Source organism: Hippocampus bargibanti, linkage group LG07 (genome assembly GCF_051943395.1).
Source record: "Hippocampus bargibanti isolate YZ-2025 linkage group LG07, ASM5194339v1, whole genome shotgun sequence".
Lineage (NCBI taxonomy): Eukaryota > Metazoa > Chordata > Actinopteri > Syngnathiformes > Syngnathidae > Hippocampus > Hippocampus bargibanti.
The window spans coordinates 21,180,589-21,203,539 of NC_142740.1; the positions used below are offsets into that span (position 1 = coordinate 21,180,589).

Genomic DNA, 22,951 nt, shown 5'->3' on the forward strand with positions numbered 1-22,951 from the left:
AGAATAATGTTTTTCCTCTCAACCACAGTAGAGAGAGCGGCCACCTTTTCTGCATATACTTTGGTGTTTGGAGCAATTATAGATAAAAGAGGGGGGAATCAGAAAGTGTCCTTTCACCACTGCATCAAAGACGTCATGCTGAAAATGCACACATATCTGCTACAAGCTAAATTTGAAACCAAATGGGATGCTGTAGTGTCAGTTCACTAAAAGAGATTGGCGCACATCTCCGGTTTTATGTAAACCCGCTTCGATTCCAAGCTGATGCTCACCCGTAGTGGTGTAAACTCCCTTTTCATTAGTTCGTGTAGCTAAGATATCTCCTAATTAATCCCACAAAAGTATCATGGTATCATCATTAAACTGAATTGGTGTGAAGTCAGTGAGCATGGCTGAATGTTGATGCAGTCTGCAGACAGGTTTTCCAACGGTAGAGTATTTGGCGTCTGAGTTGTTTGTGAGCAGATGCTTCTAATCTTGCCCCCACTGACTGACAATGGGATAAACAGGGGGAGCCTCTGCTGAGCTTGTCCTCACACATTGAGGCATGTGGGCCATCAAGGCACCCCCAGCCTGTTGCTCTCTTTGTCGATGCGAGTGACTGGCCAACTTGCTCATACGGGGAGCTTGCACTCACTTTGTGTGTGCCTGATGGAGCGCTGCGCAACAGCGCCAACACATTTGTGTTAATTCTAAACTTGACTACGAGGAATTCAGAATTTTATTCACCCACAAAGATTGGTTTAGACCAGGCATGGGAAAACTACGGCCCGCGGGCCACATACGGCCCGTTAGGCTTTTTTATCCGGCCCGCCGAACCTGCCCAAATTATAGTAAAAACAGTGTCTGAAACTCACGACAAAAAACTAGCGGACAACAGGGCAGATAACTGAAAAGTTGCCTGCCCCATTTTTCACAACTTGAAGCACAATGAGACAAGTAATAACAATAAAAAACATTGTCACAAAGTATAAAGTTTTTTTTAAATCAAGAATGTACCTACTACAAAAGCTACCTTGCTTAATTTACGGTAAATGTGCATGGCTAGATTTTGCTGCAGTAGTCGATTGTCATTGTGGTGCACAATGCAACGTTTGCATTGCTTCCTACGAGCCACTAAGCCCCTTTCATAAGTCTCACGTACACTTTACAGTCACGGTTTAATGTAAATTTACGTTTTGTAGCGTCACATATGTTGTTAGCTTCTTTTGAATCTTTCTTCTGGGCTGAGGTTCTGTGCATCTATTTTGGAAAATTATATGCAATTGCACGACTTTATAACGCTTGCGAAAGTCCGGAAGAATGAAGCAGGCTTCTGATTGGCTGCCGTGCCGAGTATGCAAATTTCACTACAGGTAGCCTATGTCTGTGTGCTCGGCGACGGTACACGTGTATTGTTTGCGCGTGTAGGCAAGGGCGTCAGTGAGGAGTTTGTTGAGCGCGCGGTCAGGACAAACCATCTATGATTTGGCGGAATTTAACACAAGTAGGTATTATTGAGCTTGAATATTTCGTTGTGGAATAATATGTTTTGAATGTTGAAAGTGATTCCATTTTTCAATAAATGTTGATTTCTTTAACTTTGCCCCTTCAATGAAAACTTATTAAAGACAGACGCAATCTTGATGAATCACAGTGCATATGTTATTTTAATCTATTTCCATTTCCTCCTCCAAGTATCTGCGAAATAGTATGTAAACGCCATATTCCTTGAGACAAATTTATTAACTGATCAGGGATATTTTTCACATTTGAAAGACAGTTAATAAATTGGGTTGTAGTGTTCTTACTGTGCTATGAGGTTTGTACACACTACATTTAAAGGACAACCGGCACCATTTTTTGGTGTTTTCCACTGACATCAGAAAAACGTTTTATAGCATCTAAAATACCCAAAACAGGCAGGCTGATATTTTTAGTTAAATGAAAAACACCAATAAAAATGACTTCAAAATGAATCCGGAAATGGCCAGTTTCAGAAGGTCCCCCCCCCTTGTTCGTGACGTCACGCCAAGACGTCTTGCCTTGCTCGAGAATCAAAACAATGGCTTCAGATTCGGAGAAGATGTTTTCTTGTTACTCATCCAGTTATGAATATTATTCAAATAGTTATGAAGAGGAAAACATAAATGTTTGTAATTGATTGAAGAAGTACTTCTGTGTCAATTCAAGCTGACTCCAATGTAGCTCCCAGGAAATGCACAAGATGGCGCACAAGCTCCATTGTAAATGGGCTGATTTGTCTGCTGAGAATTTGTGTCCACTTTTATGGTGTTGGTAGTGTCGGTGCGACACACAACGATTCGCTCTTTGCAATTGATTCAAGGAGTCCTCCCATATCAATTCGAGACAATGACAGCAATGTAGCACCCAGAAAATGCAGAAGATTGCGCCCAAGCTCTGTTGGAAATGGGCTGATTTGTCAGCTGGGAATTTGTGTCAGCGAATATCAAATAGTAGTCTTGGTGCAACACACAACGATTCACCATGGTGTTATTTATGTGTTTTCCTTCTAATTTCGCCATCAACACGGATCAACACGAAGTTTTCAGACCAAACAAAGTACCCAAAATGCATTGTGTGTCGCTTTCTCGATCAGGGGCGGTCCAAACGTGACGTCACATGGGGATCGTCATCAACTCGAAAGACTTCGTGAATATTCAGCGCAAGTCTTAGAACGTAAACTATAGCTATATGCTGTGGAATCTTTGTAAAACATGCTCAGTCAAAGTCATTTGAAGTGATTTTATAAATTATGGACATAACTTGTCCGGAGGCGTCGGTTGTCCTTTAATGCTTTAGGTTTAGTATTTCCGGCCCAAACACTCCCTCCAAATGCTCCTGGCCCGGCCGCCCCTCTGTCAAATTTTAGAACCCAATGCGGCCCGCGAGTCAAAAAGTTTGCCCACCCCTGGTTTAGACCCATATTCACATCAAAGTTTATGATGTACAATAGGTGTCTTCTGTATTCATGAATTGAATTGCTCATCTTTCTCCGTGGTTGTCCAGTAACTGCGCTGCTGAGGAAGCTGAAGCAACAGTCCAGGGAAAGTGTCGAGGAAAAGAGGCCAAAGTTGTTGAATGCACTGAAAGAGGTATGTTGTTGTTGTGGTCTTTTATTTAATCATTCAAAACCTTCATATTACATAGAGTTGTTGATTAAATCATCTACTCCACAGGTGTCAAAGTCAAGGCCCGCGGGCCAAATCCGGCCCGCCACATCATTTTTTTCGGCCCGCGAAAGCAAATCAAACTTGTTAAATTCCATGATGATTGCTAAAATCTGAGCCAAAATTTCATATTTTTGGATGTCAACCACATAAAAGTTATTATTCTTGACTTCAGATTTGAAAACGAGTTATTCATTAATTTGCTGTGTGCTCTATATGTAATATTTAAAGGGATTTAAACATTCTAATGGGTTCCCCAAATTCATAACGGCCCTCGAGAGGAAACCATAACTACAATGTGGCCCGCGGCAAAAAATGGCTTTGACACCCCTGATCTACTCTGTGATCCTTCCGCCTTGCAATTTCTAATCATCCATTCATTTATTTTCCAATCTGCTTTATCGTCACAAGAAGGGGGTTGCTGGAGTCTATCCCACCTGTCTTAGGGACACCCTGAACCGGTTAGCAGCCAATTGCATAGCACACAGAGATGAACAATCCGTGCTCAAACTCTCAACTAGGGACAATTTTGATCATTCAATCGGAATTATATGCATGTTTTGGGAGGAAACCAGGGTACCCGGAGAAAACCCATGTAGACCTGGGCAAAACGTGGAAACGCCACACTGGGAGGCTGGACCCGGTTTTGAACTCACGACCTCTGCACTGTGATGTCAACTCACTAACCACTAAACCACTGGGCCACCAATTTCTAATTCCTGATGGAATGTGAACAAAACTGTTTGCGTGCATTGTCAATGTTAACATCAGTTGTGGTTCATTCGCTATGCATGCAGGCCAAACCATCTGTTCTGCAAGGAGATTTTCGTGCCACTTTGTGCCCCCCTCCGAGGGGCGCAGCAGTGATAACCAAATATAATTACTGTACCTCAATCCCATGTGATTAACTGAATTTCCTCTTGGGTTTACATTCTTCTGAATGCTGTCACTATCAAGATGACAATTTAGACCCCCTTGATTTCAGGATGAATACATTTTGATCCTTCAGGCTACTTGTATTTGTCGCTCAAATATTCCTGTGATGTCCTCTTATCATCTTCACATTGCAAACAATAGTTTTAAATTAGTGTATCCGCAAGAAGACGACTGATGTCTAATCTCACAGCCCATTATTATTCTGCAGTATTTAACTGCAAATAATTATACATGTCACTTTTTTGCAGCTTGGGGATTTTTACCAGGTACTTCACTGGGACTTCCAAAGTTGGGGTGAGTCAAATACAAGCATTTGTGCTGCAATAGTAGGGTTTGTTTCCATTGTTAACTCATTCACTATCATTCACAAATTTATTCGGGAATTAAAAAAGTGAATCAGAATCACAATCTTTATTGCCAAGTATGTAGAACACACTGCACTAGTATCATCATCAAAAACTTGCAAAGAGGCACTATACAGTTCCATTTGTGCTACTGTTCAAAGAGTTAATGGCTTGGGGGAAGAAGCTGTTTAAATGTCTGCTGGATTTGGTGCGCATGGTTCGGTAGCGCCTGCCTGAGGGGAGTAGCTGGAAAAGGTGGTGGGCAGGGTGCGAAGGGTCCAGTATGATTTTCCGCGCCCTAATTTGGATTCTTGCAGTGTGCAAGTCCTCGAGAGTGGGTAGGGTGGTGCCAATGATTTTTTCTGCCGTCCTAACTGTCCGTTGAATTTTTTTCCGCCGTCCTAATTGTCAGTTGAAGTAGAGAGCCATTCCCGAATTTGTTCGGGCTTTGTGGCCATGTTTTTTTCTTTTCCACAAGAGGCAGCATTTTCCTTTTTTCCATGTTAGCGCTTTGTTCCAGCTGCAGCTGTTGTTCAAGCGCTATATAAACCAATATGTATGTACGTATTAGATTGTATTTTGGACACCCGCCCTCATTTCAAGCTCAGATGACTACAAACCCATATAACTAATTAACTATTTCTTTCTGATGAAAGAATATAGTCTAAGGTTTCTAACACTGTATTACATGTTTATGTAGTCCTAAAACTCAATATTCTGTGGGTCCTGGAATTCAAGTGACAATGACAAAATCCCAGGCACTGGAGTGGACACATTTCTGCACATCTGGCAGTGAATGGGTTAAGCTTACAGAATAGAAATGTGTTTTAGCATGAAGACTGTCAACATCATAAACTGCACAGTTAGTAGAGACGGGGTGTTTATTTAGTTGCTTCTTCATGTCACCGTGGCTATTTTAGCTTTATTTCCTCTTATCACCAACAATGAAAGTATCTGAAATGAATGCGCAGTGCATTTATTTCAAAGGGGTAACATCAAAAGGTCTGTGTTTTGTGCTTCTGAGTGTAAGACAGCATCAAAAAAATTCACACTTTGTTATTTTCACTGCAAATGACTTGGGTTCTACAATATTTAGACATCTCAGGGTCAGATTGTATGTTGTTGGTGTATTTGCTACTGGGCCATTAAAGCGGACAGCTGACCTCATCATTGAGTCTTTCCTTGTCTGTAAATGTCCTCTCCAATTAGTTTTACACATCTTTCATCTTCCACTGTTGCAGTGCCTCTGCTCTCCAGAATTCTACCGTCGGATGCCTGTAAAATCTACAAACAGGGACTCAACATCAGGCAAGTCATGTCACCAAATATAAATCAATTTAAAAAACAAAAAAACTTGATTGTCATTGCACTGAGTTCAATGAACAACTTGTTGGCCTTTTTATCTGGATCTGATGTGAAAAATCGATTTCTTTATTTTGATTGCACATTACCACATTTTACAAAATATACGTTTGAGTGTGTGCTGTTTGGATGCGATCTGCTTTTTAATGTAACTTGTGAAATTTTCTAGGGCTGTTTCATATAATAGTAAAAACACTCTTGTATTAATTTGAAAATAATTCCCTTGTTTGACTGTTGTGGTGCATTCTTACTCTACCCATTTTACTTCTGTACACGTCCGTAGACTGGACACCACCCTGATCGACTTCTCGGATATGAAGTGTCAACGCGGTGACTTGAGTTTCATCTTCAATGGCAACGCCATCCCTTCGGAGTCTTTTGTGGTGCTGGACAACGAGCAGAAAGTCTACCAGCGGATACACCATGAGGTTTGCGATGCGCTAAACTCACCAGGGCTTCATGAGGCCCTTGTTCACAAATGAATAAATTGAGTGAGATTGTAGGAAACAGAATCCCGCTGAATGTACCTGCTGGTATTTCCGCAGGAGTCTGAGATGGAGACCGAGGAGGAAGTGGACATTCTGATGAGCAGTGACGTGTACTCGGCCACGCTCTCCACTAAGTCCATCACGTTCTCCAGAGCACAAACCGGCTGGCTCTTCAGAGAAGACAAGACGGTTGGTAACGGCTTGTCACCCCTGTCGCTGGAGATGTGGGGGAGAAAAAAACAAACCGGAAATATCGCATCTTTTCCAAAACTGAGTTCCATTTTCGGTGTCTTAGGAGCGTGTCGGAAACGTTTTGGCGGATTTCTACTCTGTGAACGGCCTCGTGCTGGAGTCCAGGAAGAGGCGGGAGCATTTGAGCGAGGAGGACATCTTAAGGAACAAAGCCATCATGGAGAGTCTGAGCAAAGGAGGGAACCCAATTGATCAGACCTTTGAGGTGAGTCACATCTTACAGATCAGCATTACATATGGCAGAAACAAAACGGAAATTCCAACATCATGATGAATCCATATTATATTTTCCTCACTGATGATTCTTCTATTTAACTCATTCGCTGCCATTCCCGAATTTATTCGGGAATTGAAAAGTGTGACGTGTTCAGGTTTTGGTTTTTCTTGCTGGGGGTGCCGATCAAACACTGGTCAGACCTCTGGAAATGTTTTTCCCTTCCAGGAGGGGGCAGAATTTGCCTTTTGTCAATGCCTTCAGCTGCTGTTAAAGCACTATATGAATACATATGTATTGTTTGTATTTTGTACATCCACACCCATTTCAGAGCTATTGTACTTATTATCTCATTATTATTAGTAGTAGTAATAGTAATATCGCTATTATTATTATTATTAGTGTTAATTTAGCAGTTTTTAGCTTTTGCGTGCTTAAAGGACTTTGAAGTTCTGTTTGTGATGTAATATAGGGAAAGAGATTATTTAGATATACTGTGACTGGAAGATAAAGCATCTCAAAGGACTAGAGTTCAGTTTGTGATGTAATGTAAGGAAAGCGATGCCCATTTCACAGTAAGATCAGAGCATTGTCATCAAATGGTGAGTATAGTTTTTGCTTTTTTGAATGTTGCTTGTTCTGTAGCCAGAAAGGGACATATGTCTTCTTGTGCCGGTCCCAAGCCCAGATAAATACAGAGGGTTGTTTCAGGAAGGGCATCCGACGTAAAAGCTTGGCCAAAACAAACATGCGGATCAAACCTCTAAAGATGGAGGCCACTGATTTGCTGTGGCGACTCCTTGAAGAGAAAAGCCGAAAGGAAAAGAAGACACCCATTTCAAGCTCAGATAACTCCAGATCCAGATAATTTAGAAACTAAAGGACAACCGACGTCTCCGGACAAGTTGTGTCCATAATTTGTAAAATGGCTTCAAATGACTTCTACTGAGCGTATTTTACAAAGATTCCACGGCATATAGCTATATTTTACGTTTTAAGACTCGCGCTGAATATTCCCAAAGTCTTGTTTTTGAGGAACTGAAGGAACGCCCCTCACCAAGAAAGGACATACCTTGCATCACCTCAATACATTTTGCGGTACTTTGTTTGGTCTGAAAACTTGATCCGTGTTGATATGGCGAAATTAGAAGGAAAACACATAAATAACGCGATTGTGAATCGTTGTGTGTTGCGCCAATACTTCTACGGTGTATTTCATGTTTGCTTACAAAACGTCCTAGGAGACAATTTACACAGAGCTTTGTCGCCCTCTTCTGCCTTTTTTGGGTACTGTGAGTGAGTACTAAAGAGTTTGTCACTACATTTCTCTCCAGATGCATCAAAATAACCGGAATAAATTCTTCAATCAATTGCTAACATGTATGCTTTCCTCTTCAGAACGATTTGAATCATATCCATAACTGGATGAGTAACAAGAAAGCATCTTTTCCGAATCTGAAGCCATTGTTTTGATTCTCCAGCAAGGCAAGACGTCTTGGGGTGACACCACGAACAAGGGGGCGGGACCTTCTGAAACTGGCCACTTCCGGGTTCAATTTGAAGTAGTTTTTTGGACACTTTAAGTCATTTTTATTGGTGTTTAGCATTTGACAAAAAATATCAGACTGCATGTTTTGGGTATTTTAGATGCTGTAAAACGTTTTCCTGATGTCAGTTAGGAAACAAAAAAGTGAAGTCGGTTGTCCTTTAACTCTTTTTTTCTGATGAATGAAGTGAGTCTGAGGTTTCCTATGCTGAATTTAATGTTTATGTAGTCCTAATACTAAATGTTCTGGGGGATATGCAATTTCAGTGAAAATGACAAAAACCCTGGCACAGGAGTGGACACATTGTCTGGCAGTGAATGAGTTAAAGAGAGCATCACTCACTCACAACGCAGTTATCAGTCTCTTCACAATGAAATTGTGAACATGAAGAGATGCATCACCTAAAGTGAAATCACATCACGTGGATAAAGTGATTTTTTTTTTTGTTTCTCCGTCTTGTGTTTCTCTGTTTATCAGCCTGTGAGGAGACAATCTCTAATTCCACCTTCACCCAACACCACATCCTGGGAAGAGTACATCACTGCTGACAATGGAAAGTAGGTGTCCCTTACAAACACGACCGACAATTGAATGTGGCTTGGGCAAATCTCAGCTGGGATAGTTCTCCAGCTCTCACACAAGTTTTATTTGGGGTATGAAAATGAATGCTTGGATTAATTTCCTCATCCTTTCACGTTTGAGCAACTAGAGAAATTTGTGGGGGACAAACTTGACATTTGTCCATTTCACCACCTCATGATATTGCACGGATATTCTAAATGAAAACGGCTTGACCGCTTGACCTGACCCGACAAGATATCTGGGTCAACGTACTAACTCATGTGTTGTTTTGCATCTTGGTTCAGACCTCCTCATCTGGGCAGAGAGCAGATCTGCAAGGAGAGCAAGAAAAACTTCAAGGCCACCATAGCCATGAGTCAAGACTTCCCCCTGAGCATTGAGTCGTGAGTTCCCCTGTGGGATTTATTGTGTCCATTTAAACTTGCAGTGTTAGTTCAGTGTGAATAATTGTGTTTTGGATAAATACTACTCATAAATTTGACTGTCAGAAAACATAGCACATATATAGTATACCTGGATGTAGCATATTTGTGCACCATAGCCATGAGTCAAGACTTCCCCCTGAGCATTGAGTCGTGAGTTCCCCTGTGGGATTTATTGTGTCCATTTAAACTTGCAGTGTTAGTTCAGTGTGAATAATTGTGTTTTGGATAAATACTACTCATAAATTTGACTGTCAGAAAACATAGCACATATATAGTATACCTGGATGTAGCATATTTGTGACATCTGACGCAGTTCTCGTTTTTGCTTTCAGATTGTTGAATGTTCTGGAGGTGATCGCACCCTTCAAGCACTTTAATAAACTGAGGGAGTTTGTGCAGTTGAAGCTGCCCCCTGGCTTTCCTGTCAAACTCGGTAAGGCCATCCATCCACCATCTGCAGTCAATCACTCCGCCAGCGTTATTTTAACCTGCATCAATGTCACCCGTATTTTAGAACTATCGGCGCGTTTATGTTAGTTGTCAGGAAAAAAAAACAAGATTTTGTAAATGACTGCCTGAGGAAAAATTATCAGTACTGACCTCGGTGTTGATTCCAGTGACCCGACGACAGTCCGCTTCTGTTGATGCTTCGTCCGTCAGTTTTTTGCAAAGTTCCCTGTCATTCACAATACATTTGACAGGAGACATTTGTCCGTGATAGTCGATACCCCTTCAACCAAAATTGTAGTCTCACTTGTTTGTTCTCTTCTTGCAGACATCCCAGTTTTTCCTACCATCACAGCCACCGTGACTTTTCAAGAGTTTCGCTACGACAGCTTTGATGAAACCATTTTTACCATTCCCAGCGAGTACAAAGAAGACCCCAGCCGCTTCCCTGACCTTTAACCTCCTTTTCAACCGGCTGGCGGTGGGGTGGATGTTTATGAAGGCAACAACACGCTACAAAAACATCAAGCACCTCCCTGACAACCTTACAGTCCCTACCTGCTAAATGAATGTCTCCCACAGCCACCTGAGCAAAAAAAAGAAAGAAATAAGCAACAAGAATGCAGCCATGTTTCCACCATGTGGGACAGGAGGGATCGCTTGATAGTTTGGCATTGGGACACAACTTAGACTTTTACAAGTGCATTCTATTTAACAGTATCTTCTTCCTGACAAATGGAAAGAAAGCTTTGTTGGTTGGAGGAAGAAATAAAAATGTGTGTTCTTTATTCATCCAATCACCAAATTGCAATGTATTTAGCTCCATCATTTTGTGGCCATAACACTGTGGAAGGATGTGCCAAAAAAAGTGGCACAGCGCCGGCCCACAACCACCTCCCCACTTTTATTTTTAAAACACCCTTCCAGTCTTTTACAATGAATATGCAAGCCTAACAGGACTCCTTGATGGAAACAGCAGTTGAGTACGATTTTCACAAAAAGCAAACATTTGTGGTCCTGGCCTCCTAACACGCCACAACCGTATGACACAGAGGTGTACAAGTGTGAATGCACTTATTCTTTTAATGTGTATACCATTTAGGGAGTTCCTCAGATGCAGTCACACGAATTAAAAATAAAAACTACCGTACAGGGTGTTGCCCCAAAGATGAGACATTTCATCGTCTATCAATGTAGTTAATTCTCACTCAAGCGCCCCTCCGATGCTCATCAGGGCAGTTGGTTAAGAAGATGGATGGATGGTTTACACAAAGTATCTAAAAAGGTAATAAAAAGTATCTAAAAATATAATATTAAACTTCAGTCAGGTTAGTTAGTGTTCATTTGACATTTGCTGTTTTTCAGGGCTTCTAATGCCACTCACCATCTCAAACGAGAATGCAGTGTGTATTCCTGAGGAAAGTAAATAAACATTCACAAACTTGGATGGAAATTTGGACATGATACAAGAGACAAAAAAATAAACTTCTCACAAGCGGTACACAAACTGAACATTTCAAAAGTGACAAAATTGGCTTTTGAATTTTCAAAATGTAAAATAGTTTATTCAAAACTAGAGTACAGTATTATATGTTGTAATATGTTAGAATGTTGACATTTTTTAAAATTCCCTTGCCTGAGCCTGAGTCACTCTGTTATAATTGTATTTTCAAATCTTGTCAATTTGAGGGGTAAACACCATGTACATGTACTTTTGATTTAGCAATCGGTTTTCCTAGAATTTACCAAATGTTTTGAGACATGTAACTTCCGAGCGATATGCTTTCACTTCTTAAATGCACAATCCTCAAGTTTAAAGGGTGGCATTGGAAATGTTCTTATGCCGAGGCAGTGCTATAAATGCTGCAGTTTTTTATGGTACAATGTTTTCTGTCAGTTTCTTATGTCACCTTTCGACACTCCAAAACTAGCTTTGTATAATGAGTAGCTGTTGTAAGGGATGAAAAAAAAAATATATTTTCAGTTGACACAAACAAAAGCCGCCTGCACAATCTCTCCATGTTCTTGAGTCAGTGTTTCTTTCTTTTGGTGTTTGTCTTTTTGTGTTCAACTAAAGAGTCGTGTATTTCTTTTCCTCTTATGTTATCTGTCACCGGACTTGATCCAACATATTGGATTGTAATATGGTGGAAGTTGCTATTTTGGTATATAGATGTTTATAAAGAAAACAAATGTCTTAATTCTCTGGTTTGCTCTTTTGAGAAGGATGTAAATCAAACCACACGGACTTAATGGTGACAGTTTTCACAAGTTTAATTACTTTCCTTTGCATTACATTGCAATGCACTTAAGGACTGAAAGTGTAAACGCAACCGGATGTGTGATGGGTAATGCTAAATAGTGAAGGGGGGCGAGGAGGCAAGGAGAATGACTGTCAATATAAGTCATCCTGACATTGCGGGGTCATTTCATTGAAAATTGACACAGAGCACAAAAAGTACATAAGAATTTTTAAAACTATGACTGTTTATATATATTACAGTCCTTCATTCTACATTTCTCTGTTTACAGTTATTCCACACGTACTTCAATTGATTCGGCACAGATCCGTTTTTGCCTACATTAAAAATGTCCTTCCTATAAATGGGAATCTTAGTCGCTCATTTCTATGTCTTCCTGGTCGTCATCATCTTTATTGGCTTTGGACTTTTTGGGGCCGTGGTTTTGGCCTGTCTCCATCTCGTCAAGTCCTGTGGGTGACGAGGAATCAGAATCGCTCTTCCTCTCCTCGTCTTCCGCTTCTTTGCCACTGCCGTAGCCATGCTCCTCTTCGTCATAATCCCGCGTCACCTGAAAACAAAACGCATTCAAGTGACGTGGTTGGCCGAAATTATCATAACATTAAAGTCGGACCCAAAATAAACCTTCATATCGCCTTTGTCGCTGTCTGAGTGGCTGTCTCTGTCTCGCTCTTTATCTTTGCTCTTCTTCTTGCTGGAGGAGTGATCTCTCTGCTCTCTCCTTTGGTCCCTGTGCTCCCTCCGCTCTCTCTCTCGCTCCTTCTCACGATCCTTGTCTTTTTTCTTCTCTTTCTTGTGCCTTCATCATGCAGACACAAACACACTCAGACAGTGTCATTATTTAGTTTTCCTGGGCTAATTCAAAAGAAAGAGCGCATTGGAGCTCACCGTCTGGGTGATGGAGACCTGGTCAAGTGTTTTTTGGGGGACCTGGAAACACTGCGGCTTTGCCTGTGCTTACTGAAATATGAGTTTAGACAGTTTGATAAACGGATCAAAAACACAAATCAAGAGATTACTTTAACAATCTGTTACTGAAGAACAGCCCGTCGTTTTTGACTGACCTACAAAAGTAACACAGTATTGAACTGACTTCAATGAATGCCCATGATGCACTTCTTACCGGTTGACACTGCGAGACCTCCTTGCACTGCTGTAACTCTTTGGTGGCGTCTTTGACCTCTTCTTTGACTTTTCCTCCTTCCTGTCTCTACATGCATAAAAGCAGACATCAAGACTTTCTAGATTACTTTCAGTTCACAAAGCCACAAATGTGAAATCCAAAATCAGTTCATCGAGGACTTGAAATTGGTTTTGGAAATGACCATTTGTCCATATATGCTCAATGATTGGCTCATAACACGTCCTTCTGAAAGTTGAAGTTGCATCGGCTGCAACTCACTCGTGACCCCAATAAGTGCTCTCATAAATGGACGGCAGGATAGATGCTTTGACCATAAATGCCGCCAATACAAATCAACTGCAGTGTTTATGCCCAAGAAAAGATTCTGTTTATTTTCTTTTTGGGTTTGGAAACAAAATGCAAGAACTGATTAATCAGCTGATTAAAAAAAAATAAATGTATTTGTTTTTATTCCCTTAGTTCTTAAAAAAGTAACTGCTAGTATATAAATTTTAGAAAGAACATTTGACTCTTTCACGATACTGTCCTTTTCCCATTTAATCACAACAGAGAACAATTGGCAAAAATCAGCTAATTTGTTGCTTTTGTTTTTATCTATTTTGGGGCGAGTCTTTCAACCTCATTGTCTTCCGCAGTACTGTACTGATGAAATCAACTAAACTCAGAGTTGAGACTCTAACCTGGATCTGCTGCGGCGGCTTCTGCCTCGAGAGTGGGACCTCCTCCGTGGGCTCTTGGACCTCCTCCTGTTTCTTGAACGGGACCGCCTGCGCGACCTGCTCTGTGAGCGCCTGCCAAAAAAGTATATACAGTGATACCTCGGCTTACGAACACTTAAGCTCACAAACTTTTTGCCTTACGCACATTAAATTCGCGAGAATATAATATCTTGGCATACAAAATATTTTTCGAGGGACGAACCAAACCACACAGCGCCACGGTGGCTGGCGGACTAGTTTTCCACACCTTCTTTGAGTGCAGACGTGGTTTGCTATCGAGTGGAGTACTTTTGCTATTATGGGACCGAAAAAGACCCCACCACAGCTTGCTATGTGTGGCGAAGAGTATTTCTGTGTTGTCTAAGCAACAGTCTCAGGCAATAGAAGGGGTTGAAAACTTCTGTTGATTTGGATTAACGAAGAGCAGCCAACAGGGGACAGTGAGTGAGGGTATTATCGCAGAGAGAGCACAGCAACTCTGATATAATCAACAGGCAACTACATCAACGACCATCACAAAGCTAAATAAAACGACTTTATTATATAGTACAGTTTATTTCCTTATTTACAATACAATAGCACATTTATTATACATGAAATAAGGTATATTTTGTGTAGTTTTAAGGCTTATTTAGAATAAATTTGTTTTATGGGGACTTGGGAACAGATTATTCTCATTTTTAATGGTTTCTTATGGGGAATAAATGTTTGGCAGACGAACCTTTTACCTTACACACTTTCTGGGAACCAATTAAGTTTGTAAACTGAAGTATCACTGTATTTACACTTATGTCATTATGCTTGGTTGACAAACTGATCCATGAAAGTGGAATACTAAATGTTGGTTATTTGTATAGCACAATAATCTCAGTGTGTGATGATGTCCCCTCATGTTATGGTTGGTTGTTTTTACGCTTGCCATTCACTTTTTTTAACTTGAGTTTTATATGCCGTAGTTTAGCATTTCAATGCACTTTTACTGCAACAATGCATTGGGTCCCAATAAAAAGTTTGCCCAAGAATTTCTTTTTTTGCCACAATGAATTCTATTTCAACACCAAAGTGGAGGGTCTCTTAGTCCAATTAACCAGAAGGAAAAGCACTTTCTAGCACAAAAAGAAAGATGTGGTTTTACCGGTGTCTTGAACGAGATCTGGAGCGTCTGCGCCGTGACCTTGAGCGAGACCGAGAACGTTTACGTTTGTCATCTTTTTTACCTATCCCAAAAAAGAACAAAAAACTCAATGTAATGGGACACTTTGTCCATGGCTGACTGCAAAAGGTCAGATAAAATTAGACCAGAATATACATAGACATAGATAGTCTATAGCTTATTCTTTTAATCAAAAATCTTAGTGATAAAAACTCACTACCAGGTTCAATGGCGGCAGAAATGAGGGACTGTGCCTCTCGAACACGCTTCATGGCCTCTTCAATTTCCTTGTTGGAGCTGTCGTTCTTCAAGCCAGGATTTAAGTTCAGCCCACCTGCAAGTGGATTCAACCTGCAATGTCCACGATTACAGTAGTTTTAATATTTCATTCAAAAAAAAGAAACAAACAGCCCACTGGACTCTGCAGGTTCTTACTTTGGATCTATGGACTGCATGAGCTTCAGGAAGTCTGCAGATAGGGCCTAAAATCGACAACACAACATATATATATATATATATATATATATATATATATATATATATATATATATATATATATATATATATATATATATATATATATATATATATATATTCAGAACAATTCCACTGCTATGTTTTAGTGCTGTAAATTATATAGAAATATTAAATATTGTGAAAACACACACGTAAAAAATAATCTATTGTTTTAATATTGATTTGTCATGAATAAAAAGTAGTAATATCAAGCAACCCCTCTTCTAAAAAAAGATTAATTAATTCTGGAATTAAATGATCCAATTAGTCTATAGTTTAATCTCATCTAAAATTTGCTGAGATGGCCCAATTATCATTTTCAATTCATTAAATTTTGTGGCAGATAAAAAAAGTGGCATTATATTGTTTTTCAACAGGCTTGGACAGATGCAGTCAGTAATCGCCATTTACTTTCTGCTGTATTTGAAATACGTTCCAAGTCCACCTATCACCTTTAGTTTGGACCTCCAACAGAAATATCACTGTGTTGTTTGCAAATCTCCAAAGGAGTAATAAATGAAAATAAAAAAAGAACATTGGGTCCTTAAAATGTGCTAAGCTTAACCTGTCAAAAACAGGAAGAACACTTTTCTGAGCAAGTACTCAACTCGGAACTTGCTTAAGATAATAAAAATAATTAAAACAGACCCTTAACGGTCAACCGACGACTCCGGACAAGTTGTGTCCATAATTTGTAAAATCACTTCAAATGATTTCTACTGAGCGTATTTTACAAAGATTCCAACGCATATAGCTATATTTTATGTTTTAAGACTTGCGCTGAATATTCAGGAAGTCTTGTTTTCGAGATGATGACGATGCCCTAGGTGACGTCACGTCTGGAGCGCCCCTGACCGAGAAAGCGACACACAATGCTTTTTGGGTACTTTGTTTGGTCTGAAAACTTTGTGTTGATCTGTGGGGATGGCGAAATTAGAAGGAAAACACGTAAATAATGCGATGGGGAATCGTTGTGTGTTGCACCAAGACTACTATTTGATACTAGTTGACACAAATTCCCAGCAGACAAATCAGCCCATTTCCAACGGAGCTTGGGCGCCATGTTGTGCATTTTCTGGGACGCTACATTGGAATTGATACGGGAGTACTTCTTTAATCGATTGCAAACATTTATGCTTTCCTCTTCAGAACTATTTGAATCATATTCATAACTGGATGAGTAATAAGAAAGCATCTTGTCTGAATCTGAAGCCATTGTTTTGATTCTAGAGCAAGGCAAGACGTCTTGGTGTGACGTCACGAACAAGGGGGTGGGACCTTCTGAAACTCGGCATCTTCATTCTGAAGTAGTTTTGGGACACTTTAACTCATTTTTATTGGTGTTTTGCATTTGACTAAAAATATCAGCCTGCGCGTTTTGGGTATTTTAGATGCTATAAAATGTTTTTCTGATGTCAGAAACAAAAAAATGGTGTCGGTTGTCATTTGAATCACAGTGTTGTAAGTTAAAAATAAATAAATAAATATACATGAATCACTTGCAGTAGGCTACAGCTGCTATGCGGACTTCATAGCTCAACCACAGGCAAGCCACGTACAAAAACAAAAATGTTAAGAGATTAAAATATAGATTAACACGATTAAAAGAAACATACATTGTTAAATAAGGCTGTAATTAATTAATCACAATTAACGCGATAATGTGACACCTCTAATAAAATGTATTATAACATATATCGTCCAACCTCTCGCATATGGGTATAATGCATCTTTCAAAACCGTGTTCCCATTAAAAATGAATACAGAAAAAAATGACCACAAAGGAGACAAACACTAATTTACAAATTACAGACCTATCTTTACTACCACAATTTTCAGAGTTTCAAGAAGAAAAAAAAGTTTCTTGCAAAACTACATCTATTGTATTTATCTGTTCAATCATCAATAAGTTATTGTTCACAGATGAATGGCAATAGTTACTTTACCTGAGGGTTCGATCCCGCTATTCCGATTGCGGCCATCTGCTCCAAGTTTGGCCCGCCGAGACTGCCAAAGGGTGATCCTCCCATCTGGAATGTGACATTTGGTCATTTGAAATGTTAATTCATTCACTGCCATTCATGAATTTACTCAAGAATTGAACATATGACGTAGAGTGCCATTCTTGAATTTGTTTGGGTTTTAGTTGTGTTAAGTTCATCCTGTCTACTTGATATCTAATTTACAACAGATTCTTTTCTTACAGACGGTGTTTTTCGGTGTTCAATTAGAATAGATAGAAAGAATCTGTTGTAAATTAAAATTGTTTGGGTTTTGTTTTTTCTTGTTTGGGTGCCCAATAAAGCGCTGGCCATGGCCTCTGGCAGTGTTTTTTAATAATTATAATTAATAATTAATCATAATTATTATTATTATAATAATACATTTCGTTTATAAATGCCTTTCAAAACGCTCAAGGACACTTTACAGTCACAGGATTTTTTTTCTGACACTCACCAGCGTTCACTCAACCCGCAAGTACTGTACTTCTTTTTTTTTTCCCTTTTTTTCCATGTTAGAGCTTTCTTCCAGCTTCAGCTGTTGTTAAAGTGCGATATAAACCAATACGTATGTACTGTATTGCATTGTATTTTCGACAGCCGCCCTCATTTCAAGTTCCGATAACTCCAGACCCGTATAATTGAGGAATTATTTTTTTTGAAAGAGTCTAAGGTTTCTTATGCTGCTTACGTAGTCCTAAAACTCAATATTCTCTGGATCCTGGAATTCAAGTGACAATGACAAAAACCTTGGCATTGGAGCGGACACACTTTTGCACATATATGGCAGTGGATGAGTTAAGCAGAAGCCAGCTTGATGCATTTAATAATAATAATAATAATAATAATAATCCATCCATTCGCAGGGCACACAAAGACGAACAACAGTCACTCTCACACTCACACCTAGGGAGAGTGTGAGAGTGACTGTTGTTCGCCACTCTCTTTTATTAAGCGTCTTTCAAAACTCTTTAGGGCACTTTACAGTCACCAGTTACATTTGCGGGAACTCACAGAGGCCAGAGGATTGGGTGTTGGCAGAAGGCCCGCCCCAGGCATCATTCCCGCCACGGCGTTCGCTGGAGCCAGCAACGACATAGCTTTGGATTCATCCGGAATGACTCCTTGAGAAAGAGGCACTTTCAGCACGGGCAAACCAGCAACAGTGCACAACTTCATCAAGACAAGACTTGCAGACAAGCCACCAGTTTGACTGCTCTATAGCCAAAACCAATGCAAATGCACATGTTGTCTTGTCTGTAAATCTTAATCCCCAATGTATTACTATTGTGTCAGTATGATTTGTAGGCTTAGCAAACAGGAGTTGAAAAGTCACAATTACACACTGTGTTCAACACTGCCAAAATTTTATCACCTGTACTTGTTTTCTAAGTCATGAACCAAACAAGCACAGCCGGTTGTCCCGTGGGATGTGCTCTCAACTTTCTTTATGAACTTTAGATGTTTTATGAACAAGCGACTCGCGCCGGCTGCTTCGCTATAAAGCACACAGAAACATTGAGATACAAAAAACAAAGTTTGTGATTTGCGGATCAACAGGGGAACATTTCAACAGCACCTACTAAAACACAAACGGGAAAGGCTCATTCGGATTTACATTTTCTGGGCTTTTGTGTCTGGTTACTTTGATTGAAAATAAAATGAGAAAATACAATACCCTGATTACTGAAATAGTGGCCAGGGCCACTGTGCATTGTGCGCTCACTCAAGTGTGAGATTTAGACGGGTGATTATTTTCATGATATTCGAGTTTTTTCTTTCAGAAATTATTTGTCCCGCCATTTTAGAAAAATAATATTACATACTGGTTGTTGTGTTTTTTAATTCAGTGCTGCTAGCATAATTGGCCCATCTACCATGTTTTTTTTTCTCGCAAGATTTGAAATTGTACTACGTTTAGGGAGAAATCTGACTGCAATGGGTGCAGGACTGCAGTTAAGGAACAGACATTTTTTAAGGCACAGGCCTCACATCTGGCTGAATAATGCCACAAATAGTCAACAAAAAGTTTAAGTGGTTGATTTTTGAAACTTGCTCTGTTGGAAAATTTAACCTAGATTAATTGAGTTTTCTAATAGTAAAAGCGGATGAAAAATAAAAAAGGAAGCCTTATTTCAAATGAGGTATTTGTGTTAAATTGGACGGCAAGTATGCAGGATGAAGGCCAGTACTGTGTAAATGAAGGTGGCAACCACTATTAAAAGAAATAGGGTACTGTAGTAACCAAAAAAAAAAAAATACCGGTACATGACAACAAGATACGACACAGGTCGTTTTTTGAACTCTAAACAAAATGTAGTCCGTGTAACCACAAAAATCTTATTAAATAAAAAACATTAACTTGTTCCCAAAAGCTGGGAGGAAAAAACGGTCAAATCATAATAGGAAAGCTCTTAAGGGGAAGCTCAATCCATGCTTGTGCAATCTGAAAACAAGCTATGATTTTTTTTTAACATTTGACATTTTCATCTTGTAAAAGAGGCCCATAAATACAACATGTATGCACACACGCATGCACACCAACAATAGGACAGACACTTGAGAAACAGGATAAGGCTGCTGAGGACAAAATGGTTGGTGCATTCTCAGCAGGGCCTGGTATATTGGGCTTGCTGAACCAGGAAAAAGAACTGTAAAACACAATAACAAAAGAAACACCGCTGTTAAAATGGGAAAGGCACTCAACCCTTTCAGAGGTTCGTATGGAGACGCTTAGTCAAAAAAAGGTCTGATAATGAATGCAATTACTGGATTACAATTGCTGTACTTGTGACGTCAACATCACATTTACGAAAATTCGGCACGCGCAGTTGTAGGGATTACCTCATTTGATTTGGTGATTACAAACATCTTGAGATGCCTTAATCTTGCACTGATAAAGCGGATACGTTTGCATAACTATAGCTAAGAGAAAAAGAGTTTCGAGAGAGAGGGATAAAAGGGCCTTGCGAGCCTGGTGCCATTTTTTGCTAATCTCCCGATGGCAGTAGTTCACCACTTTCAGTCAGCATGGAAGGGGGTCTCTGCAATTGACTTGTCCACTATGAAAACCACAACAAATAACAGAGAGAAGTTTATAGCTAGAACGCAAGACACAAATAAACACAAATTCACAAATAACTTCCCATAAATAAATATAACACCCCATGCTCGTTAGTGATATTTAATTTGTCACAAAAGAAACAACAAGACTGCATAATAGTCACTCTCGTTTGCAAATCATCAAATGCACACCGTGTGATGTGCGTTCAGAGGACAGACACAGGAAGCTGACACCAACCTTCTGCAAATGGCACCACAATTAAGGCCCGGTCCACGAAGACGGTGTTGGTCAAGTGTTGGGAGGCTCCCACCGACTCAGACTCAAGGAACTTTACAAAACACACACGTGAAGTCACAGGCAAGGGAGAGTCACTGGAAGAAAACACACATATGTTGTGCAAAGCATACAAACAGGGACAACCCGATAAGGTGTCTTATTAACTGACAGCAGTCACCTTCGGGGACTAACAGATTTTATAGTTGATTAGGCAGAAACAATGCGTCCTTATGGAACAATAAAAACAGCAAAAACATACATTTTTTTACAATGAAGAACAAAGACTAAACAAGAAAAAAACCAGTAAGCCTAAAATTCCGCATGTTGTCATAAAATCACATACTGATAATTTAAAGGACAACCGACGTCTCCGGACAAGTTGTGTCCATAATTTGTAAAATGACTTCAAATGACTTCGACTGAGCATATTTTACAAAGATTCCACCGCATATAGCTATATTTTACGTTTCAAGACTCAAGCTGAATATTCAGGAAGTCTTGTTTTTGAGTTGGTGACGAGTCCGTACGTGACGTCACTGAAGGACCGGCCTTTACCGTAAAAAAGACGCATTGTAGCGGTCCTTACATCACATCAATGTATTTTGCATATTCTCCGAATCTGAAGCCATTGTTTTGATTCTCAATCAATGCAAGACATTTTAGCGTGACGCCACAAACTGGGGGCGGGATTTTCTGAAAATGCCCAATTCGCAGCTCAATTTTTTTGCAGATTTTGGACACTTTAAGTGATTTTTATTGGTGTTTTGCATTTGAATAACAATATCATACTGCATGTTTTGGGTATTTTAGATGCTATAAAAGTTTTTCTGATGTCAGTTAACAAACAAAAAAGTGACGTCGGTTGTTCTTAAAGTTAAGGAAAGGGGACTATTGGACATCACAAGTTGGCCGTTACGGTACAATAAACTATGTTAGTCTCATATTTCGTACGAGCATTAGCATTAGCTTCCGCTTCCAATGAGGCCTGTGAGACTGATTCGGGAAAAACCTGTTGCGTCACACGAGTGTATGATTTTGAAGTGCGCCTTTCAACACTTTCATATCTTTCAATTCCTTGAATTCCTTGATACGCACCCTGACGCATAGCACACGCTTGCAAATTGTATAAAAGAAGCTGCCGCGGGACAGAGAGATTGGGCGAACCACGGGGCAGAATCATATCAGACTCATCTCGGACTCACGCCCGGCTAACGCCGGGCTTCGGACAGACATCACGGCACGACTTGCTCAACTCCACGCCACGATCAATCTCTGCGCGTCACCTGCCTGGGAGATCTGACAACGAACCTACTTACAAATAAAGAGAAACATCAAACTCTTTAAACCCATCGACACACAAAAGCTGTTCCACAGATACTCACTCAGGTGGGAATAGTTTGAGGTCCTCTATGTTTCCCAGGAAGCCGAAGAGAGTCCGCATTTGGTCCGATGTTGTGCTCGGGGAAACATTTGTCACTTGAATGACGTGCGTGCTGAAAGTCATCTCAGCGAATCTTAATCGAGGTTGCAAACCTGCGGTACTGAATGCATAAATATCATTAAAGCGTGCGGGGTAAGGTTTATGGCTTAGTTAAGCATAAGGCTCATACTAAAAGGTAATGTAAAAGAAATAGGATAACGATCATGGGTTGAGACCGAGACGGTGAAGAGCACAGAGGAACTGTGAATAATGCTGCATTCAAATACCGTGAACAACGTCGTAATAATACCATAATTAAAGTCAAAAGGCTTGCAAATCCGGGAGAATGTTAATTCTTCTCAGGAATTGAACTTGCCTTTTTTGTCTAGGCTTTATTTCTGAGCAAGAGGACACGTTTTATTGTATCTTGCAATGCGCCATGAAGGGCTTCGTTTTCGTTTTGTCGGGGGAATATTTTAATGTTTTGACTATATTTCCTAAAATCGTTTTTCTTGTAATAGGAAGAAAATCCTCTTTTTTTTCTTCGATATTTTAAATAGATACAGATGAAGCGCCATGCGTTATTGAGAATTGTTTGTTTGACGTACTGATTGAATTTTTCCAGAAAACT

At 39.9% G+C, this 22,951-nt stretch overlaps 2 protein-coding genes across 9 annotated transcripts in view; one reads left to right on the forward strand and one right to left on the reverse strand.

Annotated features, from left to right (window-relative positions):
* The window catches only part of LOC148895777 (ankyrin repeat domain-containing protein 13C-like), a 30,002-nt gene extending 18,236 nt beyond the window's left edge, over positions 1-11,766 (forward strand). The window contains exons 4-13 of the mRNA XM_089001209.1: positions 3,010-3,095; positions 4,355-4,400; positions 5,692-5,758; positions 6,096-6,240; positions 6,358-6,489; positions 6,596-6,757; positions 8,791-8,870; positions 9,180-9,278; positions 9,653-9,753; positions 10,096-11,766. Coding sequence (XP_088857335.1) covers positions 3,010-3,095; positions 4,355-4,400; positions 5,692-5,758; positions 6,096-6,240; positions 6,358-6,489; positions 6,596-6,757; positions 8,791-8,870; positions 9,180-9,278; positions 9,653-9,753; positions 10,096-10,226 — 1,049 coding nt within the window. The 3' untranslated portion in view covers positions 10,227-11,766. The remainder of the gene's footprint in view (positions 1-3,009; positions 3,096-4,354; positions 4,401-5,691; positions 5,759-6,095; positions 6,241-6,357; positions 6,490-6,595; positions 6,758-8,790; positions 8,871-9,179; positions 9,279-9,652; positions 9,754-10,095) is intronic.
* Positions 11,767-12,023: 257 nt separating this feature from the next.
* On the reverse strand, positions 12,024-22,592 carry LOC148895779 (uncharacterized). Of its 8 annotated transcripts, none has more exons than XM_089001210.1 (12): positions 22,283-22,592; positions 20,862-20,995; positions 18,575-18,684; positions 17,507-17,590; positions 15,480-15,526; positions 15,262-15,395; positions 15,027-15,108; positions 13,853-13,963; positions 13,152-13,238; positions 12,917-12,988; positions 12,653-12,827; positions 12,024-12,578 (listed from the first exon to the last, which is right to left on the reverse strand). In XM_089001210.1, exons 1-12 carry the CDS (start codon positions 22,402-22,404, stop codon positions 12,381-12,383), a joined length of 1,356 nt encoding a protein of 451 aa, XP_088857336.1. In that variant the 5' UTR covers positions 22,405-22,592; the 3' UTR covers positions 12,024-12,380. The 8 variants fall into 8 exon arrangements, with proteins under 8 accessions (XP_088857336.1, XP_088857337.1, XP_088857342.1 ...); XM_089001211.1 differs by having other exon boundaries at positions 15,265-15,395; positions 22,283-22,591; XM_089001216.1 differs by having other exon boundaries at positions 18,575-19,058; positions 21,996-22,590.
* Positions 22,593-22,951: the final 359 nt, after the last annotated feature.